Source organism: Thunnus thynnus, chromosome 18 (genome assembly GCF_963924715.1).
Source record: "Thunnus thynnus chromosome 18, fThuThy2.1, whole genome shotgun sequence".
In the NCBI taxonomy this organism is placed as follows: domain Eukaryota; kingdom Metazoa; phylum Chordata; class Actinopteri; order Scombriformes; family Scombridae; genus Thunnus; species Thunnus thynnus.
This window is the reverse complement of record NC_089534.1, coordinates 1,585,021-1,612,973: the sequence shown is the minus strand read 5'-3', so window position 1 is coordinate 1,612,973 and position 27,953 is coordinate 1,585,021. Positions and strand designations below refer to the sequence as shown.

General features: G+C 39.9%; 1 protein-coding gene across 4 annotated transcripts in view; it reads right to left on the bottom strand.

The window, feature by feature from the left end:
* The window catches only part of tbc1d32 (TBC1 domain family, member 32), an 84,785-nt gene that overhangs the window by 31,230 nt on the left and 25,602 nt on the right, over positions 1-27,953 (bottom strand). For all 4 annotated transcript variants that reach the window (XM_067571726.1, XM_067571724.1, XM_067571727.1 and 1 more), the window contains exons 24-28: positions 18,046-18,168; positions 13,785-13,893; positions 12,002-12,095; positions 11,784-11,909; positions 6,691-6,774 (exon numbers count right to left, since the gene is read on the bottom strand). In XM_067571726.1, coding sequence (XP_067427827.1) covers positions 6,691-6,774; positions 11,784-11,909; positions 12,002-12,095; positions 13,785-13,893; positions 18,046-18,168 — 536 coding nt within the window. The remainder of the gene's footprint in view (positions 1-6,690; positions 6,775-11,783; positions 11,910-12,001; positions 12,096-13,784; positions 13,894-18,045; positions 18,169-27,953) is intronic.

Here is a 27,953-nt window from a genome sequence, read left to right as displayed (position 1 = left end):
CAACTTTGCACTCGACGCCTCTGTTGTAGAGATTCAGGAAATACAGATTATAATCACATTCTGTAAATCATATTAAATGTAGAGAAAGCAGCCCGGAGAGATCAGCTATTGTTAACCAAACAACAGGCCTGTTTCTCCGCAGTAATAAACGTTTATTACTTGTCGTTTCATAAATAGCATGATTCTAATTCAGAGGTAAACAAAGATATTACAGGTTTTGATTGTTTTTTTAGGGGTTTTACTGTGTGTTGTTTACATCTAACCAGCTGCTTATGTTGAAGTCTGTCATTAAAAAGAAGTTTGCATGTTTTGTTGTCTTATAATTAAAAGTAGGTTTAATGTGGCTTTTTGACACTAATCAACAGAAAAATACCCTTTAATGTTAAAGTGAAAACAGATCTTGGATGTATATATATATAAAATTTCTCTTTAACTAATTATGAGACTTCTAAAACCAGTTGGCTACACCAGTGATGATTTATTAACGGGGCTGAATACTTAATACTTGAATACTTTATTCATTTAGATCACTTCATCCCATCTGCAACCTGCTGCACCGTCACTGTGCTGTGAGTTACAACATAACAGAATTTATTGTTTAATTTCTGTGTGTCCTCTAGTATGCATAATGTTAGGAAGACTTAATCACAAAAACATTAACACCAACCTCCAGTGTAAACTGTGCAAGAACTATCTCTATAACTGTTCTACATTAATGAGATTATGTAAATGAGTGCAACTGATTTCTAAAAACGAAACGCTAAAATGAATGTCATAAAGTGGAAAAATCAACAACTTTGAAGCATGTGGACTTAAATAAATCATCAAAACAAACAGTCAGAGTTAAGATTCTTCATCAGCGTGTCCTCAGAGGAGCAGAAGAGCCTCCGTTCTGATAAAAGACCTTCAATACACGGCGGGAAATATTTCAGTCTTCAATGAAAAAAAAAAAAAAAAAAAAAGAGCTGACAAGTCTGTCTCCTTATTGAAAAATACATATTAAATAAAAGCACATTCCACATACCCTGTTTAATCACTATAATTCATTATTTAGATTGCATTTTCAGAAACACTGCTCATAGATGCTGCCTTTTATTGGCTGTTTTCTCGCCATAAATGACTAATTCATAACAATTGATCTTGTTGAATTCTTCTACTCTCATAAATTCTCTCAGCTGCTTTTCTTCAGTAGCTCGGGGCCGTTTGTCTCAATACTTATAATACATGTCAAACCCTGCACCGCCTACAATAAAAGCTTAACATACCAATACATACAAAGTGTTCCTATTGATAAAGCAGGTATGTTTCCATTCAGAAAGTATGGATTACCTTTTAGTAAGTTCTGAATGAATGCATCAGTATTTAACTGAAGGTAAAGACAGCAACAGTATCAATGTACATCCAAGATGGCCGCCAGCCCAGGTCTTTGTTTGTATGCTTGTTTCCTGGAGATCCAACCAGAGACAGAGTTCCGTCTACTGGATGACCTGCTTTGTCTGACTGCAGCTGACTGGTTTGTATGGTGGCCCCCCCAGGACTGACGTGACGGATCCTACACTGATAGCCTGCATGTCAAGACGACACGCTGCAAACCTGAGGCGCCTCAGCAGTGATCACCACAACCACAATCACACAGCTGTGCACTGAGCCGCTGGAACCTTTGTCTGTTTACCTTGGGATCGAGTCTGTACGATGTGATGGACATAACTGGGTGAGTGAATCTCTGTAGTTATCACCAGCTAATCCTTCCTGCTCAGCGACAGACACTTTACTAGTCTCAAACGTGAGCGAGCTCCTCGTTATTACTTGCAAACTCTGAAAGCCTTAAATGACCAGTTTACTGTGCGACATGGAGCCTCCTCACACAGAGAATCCAAATCTGCTGTTTTACTGCTGCTGCCGTCATCTGGGAACGCTGCATCCCGTCCCAATATACCCCAATATACCCTCCCCTCCCCTCCCTATGTCACTTCAATAATAGAACAGGACTTGGAATCATGCATTTTAATGTTAGAAGTCTCCTCTCTAAATAGACATGATAAGATTATGGATTTATATAACAGATATGGACATTACGGTTTGATCAGAAACCTGGTTAAAGTTGTTGTAAGACTGTAGTTTGGATGTTTGTCTGACACCTGACGGTGAAAAAGTTTGGGAGTATTTTCACAATAACTTTACATCAGTTTGTAATAATCTTGCTCCTCTAAAGAGATGTGGGATTAGCGGGAGGAATAATCCAGGCTTCACTGAAGAAGTTTGTTTAAAGGATCAAACTCTGCTGCTGACTGGTCTGATTTTAGAACTTTAAGCATGAGCAGAATATCAGATTATTATCTAAAAACTGTGTCAGAAAATCTCAATAATCCCTCAGAAATTTTGGAAGCAAATTAAATCTCTGTCCTGTTCCGACTCTTCTTCAGGTCCCTGAACATCCCATCACAAACAGAAATGAGCTGAAGTCTTTAATAACGTTTAGTATCAGCTGGCTGGATTCCAGCGAGTCTAAATCAGCTTCTCATTGATCTGATTCCAGCTCTGTGACACCTCTTTTTCTCTTTAGAGCCTTTTCAACAGAGGATATCTGTTTTGCTCTTACAGCTATTGACCCGTTCAAGTCGCACTACAGAGGCTCAAGTTAGTTCTTAATGCAAAGAAAAAACCCAATTCCTGACTTTTTCTAGGACTTGTTCCCTCCACATCCCAGATAACACAAATCTCTGCACTATAGATGGAAATCAATCGATGACAAACTTTCTTTCCAAGTAAAAACTGAAAGAAGTGAAGAAGCTGAAACTAAGGATACGTTTTTATTCTGCTCTATGATTTATAACCAACTAGAGGCCATGATGAGTAAACTCTTATATAAATGAAACCTCCAGACGTCTTCAGCTCTGTTCCACCAGGTGGCTTCATTACCAGGATCCTACTTTTCTCCCTGGACTCCCTAGAGTATTTGACATCCTAATAATCTAGTTTACAGCCATGTTAAAAGTTCCTGTAACTGATTTATTTGATTTGTTTGTATTTCCTGTCTGTCGTGATATTTCTGCTCTCGGCCAGGTCTACCTCAGGAAAGAGATTTCAATCTCAAGGGACTTCCTGGTTAAATAAAGGTTAAATAAAAATAAAATAAAAAACAGTGAGGCTCCGCTGAAGAGCTCGTAACAAGAGAACGAGCAGGTTTTAGTTTGAACTGTGTCTGATGTGTTTACATGTGAGGAGACATCAGAAACAAACTGGTCGTCTGCAGGTTTGACGGACAGCTGGAATGTCTGTTTTTCCAAGTTGAATATCTAACAAATGATTTTAAATTCTATTGCCAGATATCAGTTTTGTTCTTTGATTTGCAACATTTCTCTCAAAATGTCCAAACACAACCAAAGATATTAAAGGAGGAGATTTAACTATTTAAAATGTGAAGAAATGTTTTCAGGCAGGAAACTTCAGCGTTAAAACATTTCTGTTTGCAGCCTTTTATTAGATTAAATTTGGGGCTATTTATTAATATCTTGCAATTTTAATTCTTCTGTTTTATTCTATTTAGCTTCTGTCTTATTTACATGTGTCTTTTATGTCTCTTTATGTATAATGTAAATCATTTTGTCTTTTTGTTGAAAAGGTTTTATACAGAATCTGATCAAATCTGTTTGAAATTGTTGATTTAAGTCGACTATTAAAAGACATTAAAATATCATTGAATATCAGAACTAACTAATCAGAAGTGGAATAACACGCTGCGTGAATATGTTCAGAGAAGATTCAGTTTTTAACAGTTTTTAATGTCATCTGGACATTTGAGAGTTGTTAAACTATTTAACGGTGAACTGAGAGAATTACGCTGTAATTCATCTAATTGCTAATTACAATCAGCAGATGTGAGTGAGGACAGATTACTGTTAAATACTCAGATATTAAAATGATAATAGAGGGTGCTTCAGTGTTGATGTTATTTGTAGTGTTTGCTGGCTACAATACAACGCAGCCATAAGTGTTCTGGAGATTTTATTGAATATAAACAGACTTCTCTCTGATTAACTGACTGTGTTTTGCCTGCAGCATGACTCAAAACTCAGACACTAAGCATTCTGGGTAATAAATATAAACCAGACCAATAAAGGAAAATATATTTTCTGGCATTTTGACAAAAATGTTATTTGATCATATTTTTAAGCTTCAATAAAAATGTAAGATTTATTTACATTTGGCATGAAAACCTGAATTTTTCTTTTTGTCACTAATAATGCAGTTATGTTTCTGAAACAATCTCTCAGAGCACTTTTACCATGATGCACTGCGTCTGTATAAACATCAGTTAACTTTAATTGTCTTTAATGTGTTTTAGCAGCACAGTAATTAGTAGAAAGTCTGAACTGCTGAGTAAAGTTCACTGATGGGAGATAAAACTTAAATAATGTAAACAGATGGATGTGACAGTTATTCTACATAATAAAACACACTGCAGCTGTTCTACAGTATCTGTTATAGTAGTGAGTTGATGAAGTTGAGAAGCTGAATCTTAATAGAAACAGTATCCATCTTTAAAATTAACAAATTCACATGACAAAAAGACATAAACTCAGTCAATACATACAGAAACCTTCAGTACAGATATCTCCCATAAGATGCAGATTCCATTCATGCTTCAATTAACAATCCTGACAACCTGTTCTTTTATTTTACTGAGTCTGGAGGAAACAGACTTTTAGATGTTTTTCAATATTTCCAGTGATAAACTGATTTAGAACATTCTGAACGTGAAGGTTGTGATCATTTAAACTAGTCTGGCAGGTTTCAGTTTAAACACCTACCGCAGGGATTCTGGAGGAGATTAGTTGCTACGTTTCAGATGTAACATAATTCTGTTTGACGTTACTATAATTTGTGAAGTTTTTCAGGAGAAGGTTTACTGTATTTTGTACAAATATGAAAAGTAAGACAGAGAAATATGTAATTATCTCTTCATTACTGTAGGAAATGTTTACAGTTTGTGAGATTGTTGGGTTTTCACTAATTAGCAGCATTTCTCTCTGGCTGCCATCATCATCAGTCTGATCAGGTTGTTTAGCCCGTTGGCTACAAACAAACTACTGAACGAGTTCAGGTTGTTTCCATCTGGTCACAGATATAATCTGTCAAGATGCAGATCAATAGATTTAAGAACTCATTTGTCCCTGCTGCTGTTGGCTTTTTCACTAACGTTATGTAATTCTGTTTTTTTGGTGTGAATTGTTTATGTGTTGATTGTTGATGATGATTGTATTTACTGCTGGCTGTGCAACAAATTGCCCCTCAGAGATAATAGAGATTAACTTGACCTTGACTGGTTTGATATGGGAAACATAACAAGCTGCTCTGAGGATGAGGAGGAATTTGTCTGCCAGTCCAGAGGGACTGAGGGTGTGCCAACCAAGCCAGCCCAACAATATTTAAAGCCTTTAACGTCAGTGACCTCCACCAGAGAGGCCAGAAACCTTCCAGCAGTCTTCCACCTCCTCCTCCTCCCTAAAGGCTGTTACAGCCAGGTCCAGGAGTCAGGTTCACCACCCGACAGTCCCTCTAGTCCATGTCAGCAGTTTCCTCTGCTGCCTCTGTTTTCTGAGCTGTCATGATCACTGCAGACCTTAAAAACCCTGATACCAGTTTGCTGAATCAGGATTCCTAACTGGGATGTAGGAAAGCTTCCTCTGGGAGGGAGGGAAGAGCTTTCAGACGGGGCTGAGTTAGGTCAAGCTGATTTTATTTATCACACACACACACACACACACACACACACACACACACACACACACACAACTATCCTTTGACACTTCAGGTGGTCTAGCAGACGTTTACCAGTTCAGCTCAGTGCACATGTGGGTTTACTGGTTTATTTATGGAGTACAAAAATAAAACAAAATGCAAAGATGGCATGATGAAGCAAAAACACTTAAAACACTCCAAGCTGAAACAATTAGACCATTACTCAATTAGTTGATTGACAGAAATTAATTGGATAGTTTTGATTAGTAATTAAGAATTTATTAATATATATAATATTATTTCTTGGTATTCTATGATATTAAACTAAATATCTTTGTATTTTGGCCTTTTTAAAAAAAACTTTTTTCTGACTTTATATGAGCCAAACAAGTTATTGACTGAAATAATGTGAAAGTTAAATGATAAAGAATATAATTGTTATTTGCAGCTCCAGTCCAGTACAAATGAGCCCAGATAATGTAATAATATGATAATGTGATAATGAAAGTTAATCCTTGATCTCAGGTTGGTCTGACTTATGTTAGTCTACGTTTAACGCTGGTTGTTGTCACATGACAACACAGACCTCCACATGATGGCCGACATAATACCTGTTTGTGTTGAGCCTGAGCAGGTCCAGCGGTTCAGACCTGCTTCCAGCTGCTTCTTACTGATTGGTTTAGGAGACTCGACCAGAAGCTTTTATTCCAACAACATATCTACAGGATCTCAACACACAAACACTCACTGAATGACTATAATTCCTTCCTTTACTGAAGATTATCTTAATGTCATTTTCATAACCCACAAAGTGAACAAAGGAACAAATGACAAGTAACATTCATGTCCCAAATACAAAGAATCTGCGTGTAGTCCACAGAATATCTTTACTATTATTTTCCTTTGTGTAGGAGAAGGAAACTGAATGTGTTGCTCTTCTTCACTGACCTTTGAACTGAGCCGGAGAGAAGAAGCACTCTGTGGCACAGCTGGATAGATGGTTCACTACCTTCTCCAGAAGGTCAGCCAGCACTGAGGAGAAAAAACAGAAATACAGAAAATATTATGCTTGTACAGCTACAAAAAACCTTGAGTTCAAAGAAAATCCAATTTATGATAAGCCAGCTCCTTCACATATTTTTAGAACATCCTGGAGATGGAGAACATCCTGTTACAGTATTACGCTGTTAAGCCCAGTTCACTGTAAGCTACATTATGCCTGTTTATTGTATCACTGAGTCATTAGTGTTGATGGAAATATGTCCAAAAGATTCAGTCACACAGACAGCTTAAACATCTCTGGATGAGTCTCTACACACAGAGACGATGGATGAGCAGTAAAAACAAACATAGAGCGATACGATCACTACGCTTTGCTAATGTGCATCTGCTCATATCAATCAATGACTTCACTGCCGCCGACAGTCACTGAAGGCTTAACTGTAGAAATGAGAAGGAAATACAAGCAAGTAAATAATATCACACCACTCTGTTAGCACATAACTGCATAATCACTTAAAGTCTCCTTCCACTCAAAAATATGTTTGTCTTCTTGTTCCTTAAGTTAAGATGTTGGAGCTTCACTGTGCAGAGTTTGTTTTCACATTCATCTGCTGAAAGTGAGTTTAAGGGAGTTTAAGGGACGGACCTATACAAGCCAGTCCTGGTCTAAGTATTCAACTGATGTGGAAACTTGAAACACTGAGAACGTTTCAGTGAAGTTGGAGACATCTTGTGTCCAGCAGTTAAACCCTTAAATGAAAAACATTTATATAATTTTAGATTCTGGAAATATAAATGAATGAGAAGGATTTTAACAAGATAACTGAACCTTTTTTGTGGAGTATTCAGAGTATTTTATATACATCTTAAAACACAACATGTCCTGTGTGAACTTCCTGTATTGACTCTTTCTGGTAAATAAAATATCTTTATCATTTAGCAGGCTTCACGTTTTCTATATTGTGACTCTTGAAGGTAAAACACATCTTTTCAGACAGAAATATCATCACTAATTGAAACCTCTGGGGAGCAGTGTCACTTATTGTTAATGTCTTTCTAGTACAGATATAAAGGCCTTGCATCAGTAAGGGATGATATAATCATAGTGTCTCTTGTAGACACTCAGTTGCCAATTCATTGTATTACAACAGCCCTGCAATAATCTTAATGAAGGTTATAATGTTCTGTTTTTATTGAAAATGTTCTAGAGAGCTGTTGATTCAACTTCACGGTCATTCTGAGGCTGTAGTTTTTGGTTATTGCGTTATACTGAGAAATGTTTCTAATATTATTTCAGTGAAGGAAACATCTCTCAGTATAATTCAATACAATACAAAACGACCGTGAAGTTGAATCAACAGTTTCAACAAAAACTGAACATTTTCAGCCTTCATAAAGACAGAATGTATCGCAGAGCGTCTGTATGAAACTGTTTTGGTTTGTTGCTTGTGAACTCAATAACCTGTCAATAAGTGTAATGTTTGCTATTATCTCTAGAGGCAGATGTGCCCTCGCAGACACTTACGTGCCGACATAAAGAGGAGCAGCAGCTCTTCTGGTCCACTTTAAGTACTACACTGAATTAATTTAATCTAGTCATTGATAGCCACTTCTCACTTTGCCCTTGGGTACCCGCCAGTCAACACTTAACATGTGATGACCGAAGCTGAATACACATTATATTATATTATTATTATTATTATATTATGCAGCCGTCACTTGAAAAGGACTCTTCTCAAGTGCCACCTGTCGCCTTCAGAATTTAATACCAAAGAGCTTTATCACAAAATATCAACTGTGTTAAACAAGCAAATATCATGAATGGCAATAAAAGGGTTAATGATACACTATATTGCCAAAAGTATTGGCTCACCTGCCTCGACTCGCATATGAATTTAAAAGGTATAATATGTAATTATTCCACATTAAAAAGTCTGAAAACAACTAGACCTATGTTATATATGTTGTTGAGTTGTGTACTTACATTATCCCAAATGTTTCCAACAGTTTTCAAACTCAGAGAAATCTGTAATTTAATCAAAGTAACGGACCGTTTCATTTGGTCGCCTGTCAATGGCGTCATACCTCCTCTACCAAAGAGTAAACACGCACCAGATGCATACGGCGGCGCTGTGTTTGTTCAGTTTTAAGCCACATTTTCATGATAAATTTATGTTGTTTTTAACTATATCTTTTAGCCGGAAGAAGGATTTTAGTCATTGGACGTCTGGATCTTAAGTTATCAGAGAAATAAACTGGACAAACGTTAGCAGCAGCTCGGCTAACAGCCCCTCCAGGAAGTCCGATGGTCACCAAACAGCAGCAGATATCATGAATGGCAATAAAAGGGTTAATGATACGCTATATTGCCAAAAGTATTGGCTCACTTGCATTGACTCGCATATGAACTTAAGTGACATCCCGTTCTTAATCCATAGGGTTTAATATGTCATTGGTCCACCCTTTGCAGCTATAACAGCTTCAACTCTTCTGGGAAGGCTTTCCACATGGTTTAGGAGGGAGTTAATGGGAATTTTTTTTGACCATTCTTCCAGAAGTGCATTTGTGAGGTCACACACTGATGTTGGACGAGAAGGCCTGGCTTCCAGTCTCTGCTCTAATTCATCCCAGTGGCGGGGTGCTTTACACCACTGCATCCGTCGCTTTGCATCACGCTTGGTGATGAACGGCTTGGATGCAGCTGCTCGGCCATGGAAACCCGTTCCATGAAGCTCTCTACGCGCTGTTATTGAGCTAATCTAAAGACCACATGACCACTCTGTAGCGATTGACTCTGCAGAAAGTCATCCGCTGACCCTGCTCCGTCATTTTATGTGGCCTACCGCTTCCTGGCTTAGTTGCTGTCGTTCCAAATCGCTTCCACTTTGTTATAACACCACTGACAGTTGGCTGTGGAATATTTAGGAGCGACTGGACTTGTTGCGCAGGTGGCATCCTATCAGCTCCTGAGAGTGACCCATTCTTTCACAAACATTTGTAGAAACAGTCTGCATACCTTGGTGCTTGATTCTATACACCTGTGGCCATGGAAGTGATTGGAAACACCTGATGTCAATTATTTGGATGGGTGAGTGAATACTTTTGGCGATATAGTGTATATGACGATAGAGAGGGTTTTTATATTGATGCTGCTTGGTCATCAGATTATATCTGAGTGTGTCTTTCTCCTGCATTATTCAGTTCAACATGAAAAGTCTCATCTAAAGAGAAACAGGATGTGAGTGAAGTGATGTTCCTGCAGCTGCTTAACATGCAATGAACGCTTCTGTAAAAATACACATCACTGCAGCTTTATGAGCATTTCACAGGCCGCCGGATTAGAAAACACAACGAGGTCTGATCATAACCACAGACAGGATTCACAATGCAGCTCAGAGACTCATCGGCATGCTATTGAGAAAGACCAATTAAGCAATCAATAAGCTGACAACAGAGCGAGGTATTGAACGTACAAACACTTCCAATGGTGCGTGTTGTGATGAAGAGACAGTATAGTTAATCATTTTCATCTCACAGCTGAATAGAAGACACGAGTGATAATCACTGCGTCTTCATACATGGAGACAGACTCCAGTAAATTCAATAAATTGCCGAGGAAGCGCGTTAATTTAATAGTCAGGATATAAACGCTACAATTTCCTCCATTTAAGGTTTCATATAAAGTGGAATTCCAGGTTTTACGAGTTTAACGGCAAATAAAACAGCAGAGAGAACAGATAATACGTCTTGATCATGATCTTGCAGTGAAAAGTCCTTAAATGAGCAACGAGTGGATGCTTTTACAGTTCAGCAGTGTGCTGATGAAAGGAAGCAATCACGGTACAGTACATGCATTAATGACGAGATCGTTAGGCCTCGTTTGGATGTGTTTTAGTCCTCTTGAATCACAGCGACTTACTCCTACATGAGGAAACGTAGGCGTTAACGTCAATGACGGTAACGAGTTCTGAAAAAGTGTCATGAACATCAGATTAGATTCACCTCCACACTCACCTGCAGCACTACAAAGACATCATTATTCCTCATCGTTCCTACATGTTACTACCATGTTTACTCATCTACAGGCAGCTGATATTAAAGTGATGTGAAGGACTGAAGATGCTGAGTGAATGTTACTGATGTTATCCTTCACATTCAGCTGATTCGTTTAAGGTTGTGTCTGCATTATGAATACATGTACGTAAACACGTTCTTTATCATAAATACATATTTGTATATGAAAAACTGATTCCTTGGATATAAATTACTTATACATGCATCTTTGCCTCCAGCAAAACACAACCTGGACACGACATGAGAACACGTACACAAATAACACCTGAGGATAAAAACATATACAGTAATAAACTTTAGTCTGTATGATACATTTATTATGTTTCCTCTGGATCAGTATACAACATCTGTATGTTTCTCATTGTCAACTAATCTCATACGTAGAGTCAAACCAACAATAAATTGAATTCTACAAAGTCCAGATGCTGTCATATGCAGCTCATTCCTGCACATGCTCATAAGCGTCTGTCTTACACAGAACTGGAGACTGAAAACATGATGCTGTTATTAGTCTTTGGAGCCGTTAACGGGACCAAACTCTTCATGATGAAGGAACATGTCACCCAGTGCAGATTTTTAAAAACGAACACAGTCGTATAATCTTCAGTTACTGTCAGTTATGATGAGAACAAAACTTGTGTGGCAACTGAGAAACATTTTTGTGACCATATTGAATTGTTTCTCTCACACTCATATTCCTCTTAAACGTGTGGAAGTGTGATCAGTCTTCCATATAAATGATGTATATGTTTTATATGAGCTTCCATGGTGGGTTTTAGCATTTGTTGTTTCATGTATTTTATTACATTTTATGTATCTTACTGTATGTTGAAGTCTGTGTGTGTGTTCTATGTTAAAGCTGTTCATTCCTAAGACCTTTACAATCAGCTCCACCAACCATATCTGTCATATCTCATCATTATATTACTAAAAATCCACAGTAACCACGGCAACCAGTGTCTTACTTTTTCCAGTCAGGATGCTGGGTTCGGTGGTCATGACTCTGCGGTAGTGTCTCCTGCACGTTTCCATCCAGTTCTCCTCGTTCTTCGTGTCTTTAGACGACGCCAGAAACGTACTGAGCTCAGGATCTGTACGAGACGGAGAAACACTGACGGGTAAAAGAATGAAAATGAAGCAGCGGTTAACACGTCAGCAGCTTCATCGACGACGTCCGTCTTACCCGCTGAGTTGTGGTGGATCGTCGGCGGGTCGCAGGTGTAGCAGTGAGGAAGAGGATAGCGTGAAAACATGGGCCAGGGGTACGGATCTTCTCCCTGGAAGGAGCAGGTAATGACCACCTCTTTACACCCAAATGCAGTTATTATAAACATCATATTTAGAATATACTGCGCTAGTATTATAGTGTTCTGTTGCAGTGGAGGTGAACGGGACCCAAATCATTCATCATCTTTGCAATATTTCCTTTCATTTACTGTTCTGCTGCTGTGCATGTTTAGAAGTTTGTAGTGTTATTGATGTGACAGGATGCTGGATTGTTTGTGATTTAATATAATAAAATACCGTCTGATGAAACTATAAGCAGTTAAAAAGTGAGGAGTAGATGAATAAATTAGTGAGTGATTGTTTAGCGCCGAGGCTTCTGACAGTTTATCAAATTTGTTTGTTTATATTTGTGTCCCGTCTGTTTTTTTTCCTTTCTCTCTTCGTAACTCTCAGACATTCAGAGTCGCATTTATTACGTCTGTCACGTCTTAATGTTGAAGAAGCAGAAGTTGAGTCATAGCTCAGCGTGTGACTTGATAATAATGTGTTTTAAATGTTAGTCTGGTTCTTTCTCTCCACTCGTTATAATCCCTGCTGGTATTTCAGTCTGACTGACGCGCTGCTTCTAGACCTCGTTAGAAAAGATGTTACAGACCTTCCTTCTTCAGCTTCAGACGCACTGTTGTGTGCAGGTTGATTTGAGATGCTTCACTTTTTATCCTTCTTTAATAACTTGTTCAGATTCTCTACGTCTCACATCGACAGACCATCACTGTTTTTATTCATTAAGTCTCCTGAAATATGAGCGTATGTAACAGTTTCTATAAAAACATAACGTGTCTGTAGGACAACATACCGTCAGTTCAACTACTGACTGACTGAATATTTCAGTGATTGTGATGTGAAGTAAAGCCGGCGAGGTCTTCATCAGGCTCAGCAGTTATTATAACATCCATTACTTCATCTGTTTCTTTCTGTGTTCTCCTTCAGTAACAGGAGTTAGAAATGTCTCTCATATACTCTGCTTGACCTCAGCATAAATGACTTCCTGTTTGAGTTCAGCGTAAACATTTCAATAATTAATATCCATCCTAAAACATGCAGAGTAAATACGGCTACGGGCTGATTATCAGTCAGATTCTTTCATCTGTAATAAAACTACCAGCAACAGCAGCTCGGAGATGAAGAATATTTTCTATTCTTGGATTATATTTCATTAAATCTTCCATTTATTGCAATTAAAGAATAATGAAAGTAAATATTGAAAATAAACACAACATTTAGTCATTTTTGCGATTGCAGCAGTAAAATTTTCACTATTTCTCAAAGATTTTTCCATCAAATTCAGACAGAAACAGTGAAACAGTCGAGTCAGTTTGATTGAATAAATTCTGAGCCTGAAGTCAGTGAATCTGTTCAACGATATCAACGATACGCAGGAAATATTTCATCAAAGGATAAATGTTACAACTTTTTGGAAACTGAATTTCCACAAATATCCATCCAGGAAACAGAAACGCATAAAAAACTGCAAACTGCATCTCTAACGACATTGACAATCAAATAAAAAGAAGCTTTTTATTTTATTTTCCTCAAAGATTTAAAACCACTTAATCCTTGTTTTCTTTTATGTAAAACTCAAAGACTTGAACTGCAGAGAAAAGTGAATAAGAGGAACCAGGAAGCTTCTATCAATTCAAATCCAGATGACAATGAGAGTAAATGAGGTGACCTCTGACCTCCTGCAGGGCTCGAGGTGGAAGCTTCCTCTCAGACGGACCTCCGACCAAACTGACCCGGACCAGCACGTGATTCCTCTCCACCGACAGACTGTCTATGATGAGCTCCCTGAGAGAGAGAGAGGGGGGGGGGGGGGGGGGGATTAGGCAGAAACCAAGCAGTAAAAGTCTAAAAGTAATGCAGATGGACTGAGGTCATGATGCTCAGAGGTGTGTTCGTCACAGCGTATCAAACACTAAATTTATCACCAAATGAGAAAAATATGCTGCTAACTAACCCGGAGAAAGCTGCGTCTCATGGTCTACCTCAGTGGTCATGTGACATACTGTGGCTTAGTTGTCATCACATCACATGACGCATTGCGAAGGTGAAGCTGTATGAAAGGTTTTTTCTGTTTACAACACAAGGACGACGTTAACGTTCCTGTTACTCAGCTGCAATAATGTTACCGTCCTGTTAACTCGTAGTTTAGCTTCTATCTAATCCCACAAGTAGCTGCTTTATGTTTGGAATGATCTGTGGTCTATCTACAGCTACACACACACACACATGAAATGAATCCAACACTCCTCAACGCCTCAAACTGCTTGTTTTGTCCCTCAAACAGTCCAAAAACCTTCAAGATTTTCAGTTTACAATCACAAAGAACAAAAAGACATCAGATCCTCACACTGGAGAAGCTAGAAGAAGACAATGTTGCACATTTTTGCGAGAAAAATGAGCAATTAAACAATTTTAAAGCTGCATCGCACGCGCTTACATCATAAGCTCCACCGTGGCCGACTCCGTCACCACTCACTCCGTCACTACTGTTGTGTTTTAAGCATCATAAACTCCCCATAAAGACTCCTTTCACTATCAGAGTCTGATCCATTCAGCTCCCATAATATTTGGAAAGTCTAGAAGAGATGATTTAGCAGAGAGCTAACGAGAAGTTAGCCAGTTAGCGCGGGAATATCAAACCCAACACCAGATTAAAACTCTGTATAGTGTGAAATACAGAGAGACTGATCCGGTGGTGACTGGTTTAATCAGCACTGTGACAACTTGTCGGACTTGACTGTAACTGATGTTCATTTATATGTAAAATGCTGATACATTCAATAACAGGACGCAGCTGCAGAGGAGAACATCACATCTGGAGAACAGCAGAAACAGACGATATCAGCTGTCTGTCAACACCAGATCACAACCGGTCACATCGGCTGGGAAGAGGTCAAAGTCATCAAGCAGGAGTCAGCGGACGGATCAAAGAGGCCGTTCACACCTGAGACCAGAGAAAAGGTCACAATCTCCTCTATATAACAATTCTAGTAGACAAAGTCAGAATCAGAAATGAATCCTCCAAAACTCCCCCAGTTTACTGTCGCTCAGACAAGTTTCTCTGTAGAGTCTTATAAACGTCTTTGCAGCTACAGTTTATCATCACTGCACGGCGAGTTAGAGAAGAGAGGAAGAGGAGTTTCCACGTCAGAATTTCAGATCTGTGAATATTCTAATTATAAAGGTGATTTAGGGTTGAAGGGTGTCAGCCTGGGTGGAATGATCTTATAGCTGAGGCAATTTGGATTTAAAATTGGTAATAAAGGGGACTATTTTCTTGTATAATACTCTTTCTAAAGACCTTAAACGTCATCTGCATACATTTGACAAAAAGCCTTGTCACTAAAATCTCAAACAACTGAGGGTAAAATAGAGCGAGCAGATTGCCTTCACAGAGTAGTTTGGGTAAATTTGGACGTCATTGATATATAAAAGGTCAAAGCAGAAAAGATATAAAGAGCATTAGGGGAAAAAGAATGACAACACACAGTACGGTAAATCAAAAGTCAGATGCCAAAAAAAGTCAAGTTTAGATGACATTGAGCAGGAGAGAACAGAGGAGGAGGAGGAGGAGGAGGAGGAGAGAGGTGAAGGTGATGTCTGATGATGATAACGGATGCGGGAACGGGAGATGGGCGGAGAAATTAACAGGTCATCATTCTCCAAAATGGAGCCAACGTTCAGACAACCAGATATGAGTCGGCATTTCAAGGCCATTTCCATTCAGAAGCAACAGAGAGAGAGAGAGAGAGAGAGAGAGAGAGAGAGAGAGAGAGAGAGAGAGAGAGAGAGAGAGAGGAGAGAGAGAGAGAGAGAGAGAGAGAGAGAGAGAGAGAGGCGCTCTTGAACACCCACTTACAGAAATGGCCTTTTCACTTTCTTGCCTCTTTATTTCATTTCATTTGTGACAAGGAAAACAAACAGACAATTCCTCCTCCTGAGCGATGATTAAATTTGAAAGTGTTCTGTCATATCAGGATGATGCACAGAGGAGCAAAAAGCTTTCAGCGAATGAGTGTGAGAGAGAACGACTACGTGTGCAAACTGTTGAAACGTCTGAATGTCTCAGATTCCTACACAGCTGGAGGAAACTGAACCTTCTGGAGAACATACACTGACTGTCTAGAAAAGATGTAAGATTAATATCAAAGTACAGGAAGAATATTAAAGGAACAGCTCAACATTTGGGTCACTGAATTACTGCCTTTATGTCTCAGTAAACTCATAAAATCATAGGTAAATCCAGAAAGAAAATCAACCTGCAAGTTGATCTTTAAGTTTTGTAGCTGGAGTCAGGACATGGTTAGCGTAGCTTAGCATAAAGACTGGAAGCAGGAAGACTGCTGCTTCCAGTCTAGGTCTGATCTCTATTAGCACCGCTCGTTAACACTGATTAACTTATTTGATCTGTCACAAACAGAAATGAAGACAGTGGTCTGGTTGCCAGGTTTTGGTGTGATTGAGACTGAAGCACGTACTCATCAAACACATCTGGCAACAGAAATGCTGCCCAGAGGAGCTGAGAAGGTAAATAGTAGGGCTGCAGTCTGCTGGTCGACTGGTCGATTAGTTGGTCGATATGCTCTCGTCTGACTTTATTTTCATTGGTCGAATAATCTCTGTGTTATTTTCATAAGGAGAGAAGTGCTACATCAACAGCTTTCCAGGATTAATCCATTATTTCCTGCGGCGGGGGGGACAGACTAACAAATTACCTGTGTATTCAAAACACCCCCGTTGTTTTCACAAGTTTGAACTCGCCCAACCTGATGGAGCCTGCTGGGTCTAACTGTACTCAACGTTTACTGAACGTTTACTGAACGTTTACTGAATCAGTGTTTCTCCTGTAATTATAACAACAGGACCCCCGCCAGGCCAAAAAATATTTTTAATGTCAAACATAACGCCAAACATCCGTTCATTCAGAAATCGACAGCATCTGGGAGCCTCTGTGCAGCGCTGTTCTGGTACGTGAGTCAACCTCTGTGTCGTTGCCTGGGAAACTATTGGTGGCGTATTCTGTTAAGGAAAACGGCATTGAGTAGCGAGCGGGAAAGAGCAGCAGGAAAGTGACGGTGGATGCGAGCGGGGCAGAGGAAAAGGTTAGTAGTAAGTTGTCAGTCTGGCAGTAAATGTACAGTACAGACTACAGTGTGTCAGTTAATAAAAAAAGTCACGTCTGTTGTTTCCCCAAATGCTGGAAAAGTGAAGGAGGTGAGCTCCAAAGTTAGCAACAATGGGTTAGCATAGCCTGAAGACGCTAAACAGAGAAATACAGAACAGAGAAATGTGACCCCCGCGACTAAACAATTAGTTGAAGATTATGTACGATTCCAGTCGACCAAGATTTTCTTTGTCATTGTACACTTTTCTGTTTATTAAACAAATCAGACACTACGTGTTTTTTAAGCTTCAGAGATGCTGGTAGGCTTATTTTTGAACTTTGGACAGAACCAAACCAGCTGGTAGGGACATTCCCCAACATGTTGAACTATTCTTTAGCGAGAAGATACCATTTTTATACTTATACTTAATAACTTTGCTGTGTTTTTAAATTATTTTAAATTAAAGGATGAGACAACAAACCCAATGAAAAGACCAAAACCAACAAAGTGTTGAGCATCTCTCAATACTTCCCAACCTGAGTTACATCTACTGTAGTGATCTATGCTTCAACTCATACTGGTCCCATCATACACTCAGTGATGATGACAATAATAAACAGCATCATGGGACTAATAATAAATATATTTAAAAGTATTCTTATCTGGGATTTATAGCTGAACTTAAGTCACTTTGAAAACAATCAGGTATTTTCTTTTTGCAAATTATAAATAAATAGTACAAATATTCAGATCATTACAACAGACCTGTGTCAGTAATTGATCAATAATACAAGTTATGAATTCCCAGTAATATGTATTGATGAGTTCATACCCGTCACTGGCGTCCTGCTCGCTGACGTTCTCCCTCTGACTCTGCAGCAGCATGGAGCAGATGTTGTACTGGCTCTCCAACAGCAGGAAGGAGTCCAGATTACAGCAGAGGACACTGAGCAGTCTGCACATAAACAAACAAACAAACAAACAAACAAACATAAAGACATCAAAATATGTTTAGAGGACTGACATTGTAAGATATTATAGAAAAGCAGCAACAGCAGGCAGTTCAAATCGTACAGTACTGCAGGGTAGAACCATGCAGACAAAGACCCCATTTGGACTCTTCTGGCCTTGTATGTCTGCAAGCACTGGATCAGTCTACACTGTTTTTTTCCCACCAGCTTGCCGTAGCCAATTGTAAGCTTTGTTGAGTAGGAACCCTTGGAAAACGCTTCATGGTTCATTTTCAATTGCCAGTAATGATGCCAGACTCAAGCTCTCTGTCGAGCCCCAGAAACATTTACAGACACTGACTCTGAGAAAGGTCTGAGTTGTACCTACAGAGGGGAAAAGCTCCAAAACATCTTCAAAGTACGGATCAATAACTTTGTTATTTGAGTGTTACTATTGGCCAGTTTTATTAGTGACTATTTATAAATGTAAACCTGTAGCAGCTCTTCTCACATAGAATATACTCTAAACATTTTGTATTGTAAATTCTTTTCTTTTTTATATATTATTTAGGATTACTTCATTTTGTGTATATTTTTGACTGTTATGCACAACAACACCAAGCAAATTCCTTGTATGTGCAAACTACTTGACAATAAACCTGATTCTGATTAATTTTTTAAGCAAAAATACAAAAAAAATGCTGTTTGCAGTTTCTCCAACGAGAGGATTTTGAGTTTTTATGTGTCATACATGACAGTAAACGGTTAATCAGACAAAACAAGACAATGAAAAAAGTGTTAGCCAACCGAGACCATAATGACCCATTAGTCAGCTAATACACTGACATGGTGCAACCAGAATACAGGTAAAGCAACAAAACTGTCAGGATGACGAGGCTTCTTCTGTTTGGTCTTCATCAATAACCGAGACGTCTCAAACTGTTTTTGGTATCTGCTGCAGGTACGCTGGTGTTTCAGGTCATGTAAGAGTCTTTACTGTACTGTCAGTTTGCTTATGCGTAGAGTGACTTTACTGTAATTTTACACAGTTTTATGTAAATTGATTTCCTTCTTTGTTATCACTGCTACCGTTTTTCTACCAGATCTCAAAAATAAGGCCTCAAAAACAACAAATGAACAACAAGTGTGTTAGTTTCTCCTTCTGAGCAGCTGCTTCGTTTCCTGATGTGCTGGGCAGTTGCTTGGACTCGTGTTTGAATGACAGCTCTACTCACTCATTCTGACAGCAGCACAGCAAGAGGCTGAGAGCCTGTCAGGCCTTGTGACCTCTCTCAGTTTGAAACAACGAAATAGAGAACCAGACCTGCATCCACTTTGTCTGTCTGATAAGCCTCTTTCATTAAAGGAGACCTATTATGCTCATTTCCAGCTCTATATTTTTATTTTTGGATTCCAATACAGTAGCGTTGCATGATTCACAGTTAAAAAAAACCTCCTCATTTATCTTATATTAACCCTTTATGCAGCCCTTCAATTCTCTCTGTCTCTAACAGGCAGTCTTAGCTCCTGTCTCTTTAAGGCCCCCCTCCTGATGAGTCCACTCTATTCTGATTGGTCAGCTTTCTGGAAGCTGCCAAGGGGCAGCTGTATCAGTAGTGTTAAGTTACCGCCGATGCAAACCCCAACATTTCCTTCTTTACTGCTTCAAATTAAAAGCTTTTAAATGACTAAATAATGGGAGACTTTTATTGTGAAGAATATACAGGAAATGAAAGGTGTTCCTCACTGAATTAGCGGCGCTTCGTTAGCAGCACTAAAAACTGGTCGACACAACAACAGGAGATATCAGGAGCTCTTTGTTCAGTGGATCAGTTAGAAATAACGCAGGGAGGAACAGTACCAGTAGAAACAGCCACAGTGATGACAATGTTTGATGAAGAGCTGTAGATGACTAGCACACCTCCAACAGGTAAACTACTTATTTTACTTTGCCCTGCTGTGTAATGGAGTGTGATTAACCCTAAAACAATGAAGAAACACCATAACGTTAGCGTAGCAGAGCAGTGAACTCATGCGCTGTGTGTGGAGCAGATGACCACATATAAATAAATAAATCCATCACCAGTCGACATCAGCTCGGGCTGAAAGTAGAAAAAACTGTTGGAAACCGAGTGTTCAGGGCAATCTGAAGCTGCTGCTTCTTGCTCACAGGGATCACTGCTACATATGTTTACCTCATTATATGACACGTTTACCACTTTTAATATGAACATCCGACATTGTAACATTTACTGAAAATAAGGAAAAGCATAAAAGGTCCCCTTTAAGTGGGGTGAAGACTCACTCCAGTCAGAGGTCTCTTAAAATGTTGCTGCTGGTTAATTACATTACACTGATTTTGCTCATTTTATCCTAAAAGCAGTTGAAACCCAAAGATATTGAGTTTACTCCACGTTATGGCAGCCACGTGTTGCCCTTTTTAAGAGATAAAAACAAATATATTCAGAATAAAGTCACTTTCTACACCAGGTTAAAACAGGCTGAATAGTTGATATCTTTGAAACATCACAATCCATCTTATGTGAACCAAAGTTAAGTTGTTACATTTCTTGTTCAAGCTGACCAGAGCTACAGCTCATTTTATCTGATGCTAAGATTATAAAAACAGTTTTTATTTGGGAGGCTTTGACATTTATATGCTGGCAACATTTGACATGTTGAAGTTACCAATTAGTGAATTGCCAATTAATCAATCAATCATTAAATCATGAAAATCTCTGGAGACGTGCCCACTAAATTCTTTCCATCCGGGTTTGTGGAGACGCGACATACAAGTACATTCATACAGTACAAAGTAGAGACCAATATGGTGGCTACAGCATTATGTACAAGTGAAAACAAGAGATTTCAGTTATGATCTCCACACATCCAGGGAGCACCGTGAAGCCTGCAGGCTATCCATCCACACAGATCAATGAGAAGTTTCAATTAGATCTAAACACTGGAGCAATTAACAAGACCATGACGCTTCACTGTACTACCGTATTTCCTCTAATAGAGGGCGGGGCCTCTATTCACCGCACCTGCAGAAGGTACCAGGTCTTTATTGGAAGCTTATATTAGAGAGAAGCTTTTATTTCTAATTCCCTCTGTTTGATAAGTATATTTGCTCATATTTTAGTATGAAGCCTCGTTGTTTTCTGATCTTGCTCTGTTAAATGTTTGTTTGTTGTGGTTGTTGTGTTGTGCATTACCATTAATCCACTTACTCCGACGTGCAGGGCAATAATTCTACCGCTTGAGTTCCACCTGGAACATTTTGGCAGTGCACCACATAGCTCATGGATGTACGCTCGCTGGTTTAGCCAAGTTATCCTGGTTACCCTGGTTACCCATGCTCATGTAGTGTCGCTGCTGTCATTATTATTAAAATATTATCCCCGTATTTAAACGATAACGCGTCTCCTCCGTCGGCTAGACTCATAGAACTGAAGTTACATCCAGGTAACTACTATTTATGTTTAACTGGCACCAGCTGTTTTTGGGGTCTTTATTTGTTAATGTCGACCACGTCCCCGAACATTATCAGAGAGCCGGCTTTTAATTAACTACTGTCTTTTATTTGAGGAAATACGGCAAGTCATTACTGAGCTTGAAAGAAAACAAAATTAATCTCTTCTCTTAATCCATTTTACTACTTTCATACTTTACTTGTTTGATGGCACTGGATAAAACTCTGAAATATTAATTTCTTTTATTTATTCCTAATCTATTCTAATCTAATTTGTCTGGTGAGGTGAGAGAACAACATCTGAACTCTCAGGAGGAGAAAATAACTGAATAACCTCGGTTTCATCACAGTTGTTCCTGTCTAAGCCACACGGTCTCTGTAGTACCTGTTCAGTTGGACCTCAGAGCCACTAGATCTCCCAAAGTAACATAATCTTCATCTAGTCTAACAATTCCAGGTACAAACATTAGTGTACAGATGTATAGTTAGATCAGCAGTAATTGTTCCCTTTTATTATGCTCATTTTCTTAATGTCTGTAATTCTTTTTCAAGATTTTATTGCTGTCAAATAATATCTAAACAAATCCAGTTAAAATGTGTGAAGCTCTGCGCCAGCACACACACTTGACATGTATAGAGCCATCAGTAGCAGAGATAGTAGAATAAAAGCATCCAAACAATTCAGACCGGGGAAAAACAGGGGGAAAAGTGCTGGTTGCCATGACAACAAAGAGGCTTTTAGAAACCAAGGAAAAGAGCTGAGGGATTTTAGCTCTCATTAGCTTGTGAAGATCAAGAGGGGTGGAAATTGTGGCTTCCTTTTTTCAAGGGGGATGCACTTCAGGAATGCTCAGTGCATGTTTGCTTGACAGTGGTGCTGGTGATTAGACCTGAATATGGCGGCGGTGATGTGAAGCCTTTAAAGGACCAAAATCAGTGACCTAGTGTTAAGAGTGTGAGGCTGAGGGGAGCCGACTGTCAATCACAGCTGTCAGTCAACGCCCACACAGCAGACATCACAGCTATTACAAGTCTTCAAATCTCATTAAGGGAGCAATAATTTCCAAAATGACCACCAGCACACTTATTAGAGGACCTGAATTTAGAGACGGAGACCAGAATAATAAACACAAACATAAATTCTGTTTTCATTGCTCTGGTTCTCTGTGTCCTTCAGGATTGACAACAAAGTCCTGCTGCTCATACAAATCCATCAACAGACCTGCACCTCCCCGCCTACAGGAACTGATCACACAGCAGACCTCCACCCGCACCCTCAGATCCACCAGCAGCTTGCTCCTCCAGGCCCCCAGTACGAAGCTCTACACCATGATGGGGTCCCCAGTACGAAGCTCTACACCATGACGGGGCCCCCAGTACTAAGCTCAGCACCATGATGGGTCCCCAGTATCAAGCTCTGCACCATGATGGGGTCCCCAGTACGAAGCTCAGCACCATGATGGGGTCTCCAGTACTAAGCTCCGCACCATGATGGGGCCTCCAGTACTAAGCTCAGCACCATGACGGGGCCTCCAGTACTAAGCTCAGCACCATGATGGGGCCTCCAGTACTAAGCTCAGCACCATGATGGGGCCTCCAGTACTAAGCTCAGCACCATGACGGGGCCTCCAGTACTAAGCTCAGCACCATGATGGGGCCTCCAGTACTAAGCTCCGCACCATGATGGGGCCTCCAGTACTAAGCTCCGCACCATGATGGGGCCTCCAGTACTAAGCTCAGCACCATGATGGGTCCCCAGTACTAAGCTACACACCATGATGGGTCCCCAGTACTAAGCTACACACCATGATGGGTCCCCAGTACTAAGCTACACACCATGATGGGGTCCCCAGTACTAAGCTACACACCATGATGGGTCCCCAGTACTAAGCTACACACCATGATGGGGTCCCCAGTACTAAGCTACACACCATGATGGGTCCCCAGTACTAAGCTACACACCATGATGGGTCCCCAGTACTAAGCTACACACCATGATGGGGTCTCCAGTACTAAGCTAAGCACCATATTTCTTATTGAAATGTAATATATTTTGCATCAACATGATAGAATTTGTTCCAATGAGCATTTTATACTGTCAGTTACAGACCCATAATTAAAAGATCTTCCTAAAAACAGGCTTCGCTCAATTTCTAGACTCACTACACAGAGAGGATATACAGTGACTCTTTGTATTTCCATGTGAGGAAACAGACATTAAGGAGAAACAACAGATTCCAACAGAAGAGTCGCCTGGAGCTGTTATCTATTATTCATTATGTGGCAAACGTGATAGATCGACACCCGAACAAATTATCAAGGCCGAGTCCCTTAATTCCCTCCAGTCTGCTGTGGTCAAACCATCACACAAGCGGTTAAAGTTACAGTTGACCTCAGGCGAAGGAAGGTTTCTGTTTCTAAAACTAAACATTTACACAAAGCAAACTGAGGGTTTGTCCAAGATGAGTTTAATATTCATACGCAGGTTTTAAACCTCTCATATACATGTTTCCTTAGATAACACAGAGGGTTCTGGCTAATCATGCAGTCAAGAGGAATATCATTTCTCCTAATTGGTAGTGAGCTCAGTACCTGTGATTGTTGTGCCATCTATTCAACAGTAATAAATACACAGAGGACACAGCCCTTCATCAGGCAGGCAGGTGTTTGTTTGCCAGGTCGTCTGTTTGTGTTTGGAATTAATTTTTCTAACAGACTTTATATCTCAGCCGGAAATATTAAAATAAATGCAAAATCTGTGGGTTTTGCAAATCGAATTAAAAGTAATTATGTTTAATACAAATGATCCAGAGTCAAAGAAACAAAGCAAAAATAATGATGATAATGAATGTTTCATCTGACAGGGATGAAACACAGAGCAGGTGCTGATGGGTGGCTGAGATCAAACCAGTTTCTACTTTCTACTTGAACAGCACACGGTGCCTTTCATTCTGGAGGGAATCTATCCCGTCCCTTCTGGACAGAAACACAAAAATAAATTAAGGTGGCAAAGCCAGTCATCTTTTAATTTAAGGCTGCGATGAAATGTCTCAAGCTAAACTTCAAAGTTTATGAAAAGGAGCCTTTGAAAATAAATGTTTAAAGTCTCCCTTCACTCAAAAAATGTGTTTTTCTTCTTGTTACTGTGGTTGGATGTTTGAGCTTCACTGTTCAGAACCGTGTGCAGTTTGTTTCACGTTCATCTGCTGAAGGAGGAAAGTTTCTCTGTGCTGACGTTTACCTACCAGCAGGATTTGTGACATCATGGAGCCAATCGTGGTCCAGTATGTAACTAATGAAAGTGTGATGTGGAAACTTGAAGCCTCCAGTATTCAAACATCCTGTGTCCAGCAGTTGGAGGTGATGATGGTGGACCGGATGGCTGCTGGCTGTGGTTGTTGTAGTTGTTGTGGTTGTGTGGTTGCTATGGTACCCAGAGCTATTTCACCAAAGAAGAGCTCATGAACATCAGGGAAACAACTTCTGCAGATTTATTTCCCAACTTTCTCATCCCATCTGTGGAATTACTGGACATTTTGTTCATCTTTGTGAAACGACGGAGGAGATGTGGACGACGCCCTCCATTAATATTTCTCTCTAACATTCAATCACTGTACAACCAATTAGATGAACTCCGGCTAATGATGAGGAAGAACAGAGACTTTTCTTCATGGAAACTTGGTTGTGTGGATCGATAACGGACTCTGTGCTGCAGCTGGCAGATTTCCAGATATTCAGAGCCGATCACGACACAGAGCGAAAGGTGGAGGTATCTGTTTTCATACTAACAGTGGTTGGTGTAGACATGTGACAGTGATTCTGCAGCACTGTTCTCCTGTTCTGGAAACTTTTATCATCAACTGTAAACCCTCTACTCCCCCCGTGAGCTTGCTTCATTCATTCTGGTCGGCGGTTACGTCCCACTGCAGGTCCACGAGCTGCTGAAGTTGGCAGATGACATCATCCTCATTGGGGCTCATCTCCGGTTGGGATGACACTCAACGCTGTAAAGACAGAGGAGATGGTTGTGGATATCACCGCAGCCCCACCCGCCTCCATCACCCTGTGTGACTCCCCAGTCGACGCCGTGGAGTCCTTCCTCCTCCTGGGAACCATCATCACCCAGGACATCAGCAGCCTTACCGAGAAGGTTCAGCAGAGGATGAACTTCCAGCGGCAGCTTAAGAAGTTCAACCTGCCAAAGTCAATCATGGTGCTCTTCTACACCAGCAGCACTGAGTCCATCACCTCCATCCTCCATCTCCATCTGCTACGCCGCTGCAGCTGCCAAGGACGAGGGCAGACTGCAGAGTATCGTCTGCTGTGCCAAAAAGGTGATCAGCTGCAGTCTGTCGTCCCTTCAGGACCCTGAGGCGAGCAGGAAAGATCACGGCCGATCCCTCCCACCCCCGACACAAACTTTAGGAAACGCTTCCCTCCAGCAAGAGTCTGTCAAGACACAAGAACAGTTTCTTCCTGTCTGCAGCCGCCTCATCAACAAGACCCGAGACCCCCACTCATTTCATTCTATTTACATTATTTCTTTTTTATATTTTTAAAGAATTACTTAATTGTGTGTATATTTTTAACAGGTATGTACCAACAACATCGAGGCAAATTCCTTTCATGTGCAAACCTACTCGACAATAAACCTGATTCTGATGTAATTTTAAGGATTTTAAATGAGCTAATTGGACTTTTTTTTGTGGAAAAACTATATGAGACACAAATTATTTTGTGTTTTTATGTATCTTAAAGGGGAAATTTCAGGACATGCAGTTCAACTGTGTTCAACAGTTCATCTTGATGAAACTATGATTAGATGGCTTTCAACATTTTTCACTAACTCGACTGCAGAGTTGTACTAAGCTTTCGGCTGCAGGGGGCGCTGTTCTCCACTACATACACACTGGGCCAAAGGAAACTAGAACAAGTCTAATCCTCTAAATAATTAAAGCCTTACAGCACAGAAACATTCACACTGATATGTGGAAGCTCAATATGACATGAAAGTTGCATCAGAGCACTTATAGTACAGTGTGTATATCAACTGCTTCGTAATCCATATATATGTGTGTGTCAGGATACACTTCATGAACGTCTACAGCTGCTTCCTGAGAGGGTTCGGCTTCGTGCAAACTGTGCTGCATGTTTCATTGATCTGCGTTGAGACGTCCTTCTCTACAAAGCAGGAGACACACATATCCGCAGCATACTGATGCAACAGCAGAGAGCAGCCAGTGTAACAGGAGGGTCTTTCCTGCCAGCTGCCATCAGGCTGCATCACACACACCCATCCTGACGCTGCAGCAGCAGCACCAACCTGAGTCAGCCTGCGGGGCGTTGAAGCTCAAATCCAGTTTTCATTTACTAGCTACCTGTATATTTGCCACTCTGTTCTAGAAATGTCTCCTGCTCTAAGCGTCGGGATCCTGCATGAACACACAGGACAGTTATGGGATTGTTTTTCTGCTTCTAATCTGAATCGAGGGTCTTAGGATGTCGTATGTTGTACAGATAAAACCCTCAGAGGCAGATTTGTGACATCAGGCTATAAAAATAAAACTGATTTGACATAAAACTGTAAATGTACTTTTAAAATACCTGATTTTATTGACATTATTATATGTATTGTATCGTTATACACGGCAGCTGCAACTGCTAAGTCAAGTAGTCGATCCAAAATGAACCTGCAACTATTTTGAAAATCAATCAATCATTTAGGTACATTTTTAATGATTTGATGTTCCAGGTTCTTAAATGTGAGAATTTGCTGCTTTTTTTGGTCCGACATTATAATAAATTCAACATATTTGGGGCTTTGGACTGTTTATTGGACAAAAAATGAGATTTAATGATGTCAGCTTGTGCTTTAGGATATTATAATGAACATTCACAGTTTCCTGATGTTTAATAAACCAAATGAATAATCAGTTAATCAATCATGAAAAAAATTGTTATCGCACTAACATGATATGACCTATATTCCCATGTTTGTACTCTTGTATTTGCTTTTTAATTTTCGTGTTTGTTTTGACACACTGTTCATGAATCAGTGTCCTGGTGTGTTTAGTCGCTGCTGCACTGATGCAATTTCCCGCTCTGGGATCGATAAAGCCCCCCCCCCCCTCGTACCACACCGTCATGTCCCTCAGGCGACGGATAATCGGAAAAATTGAATGAAAACGTTGCACATGATTGTGTGTTAGAAAGGATGTGTCTTAAACAATCATCATGAGGGCAAAAAACCTGGAAAATAAGTCCCAGACTGAATCCTCATTAATGTATCTGAGAGGTTTTAATGACGTCGGTGCTTTT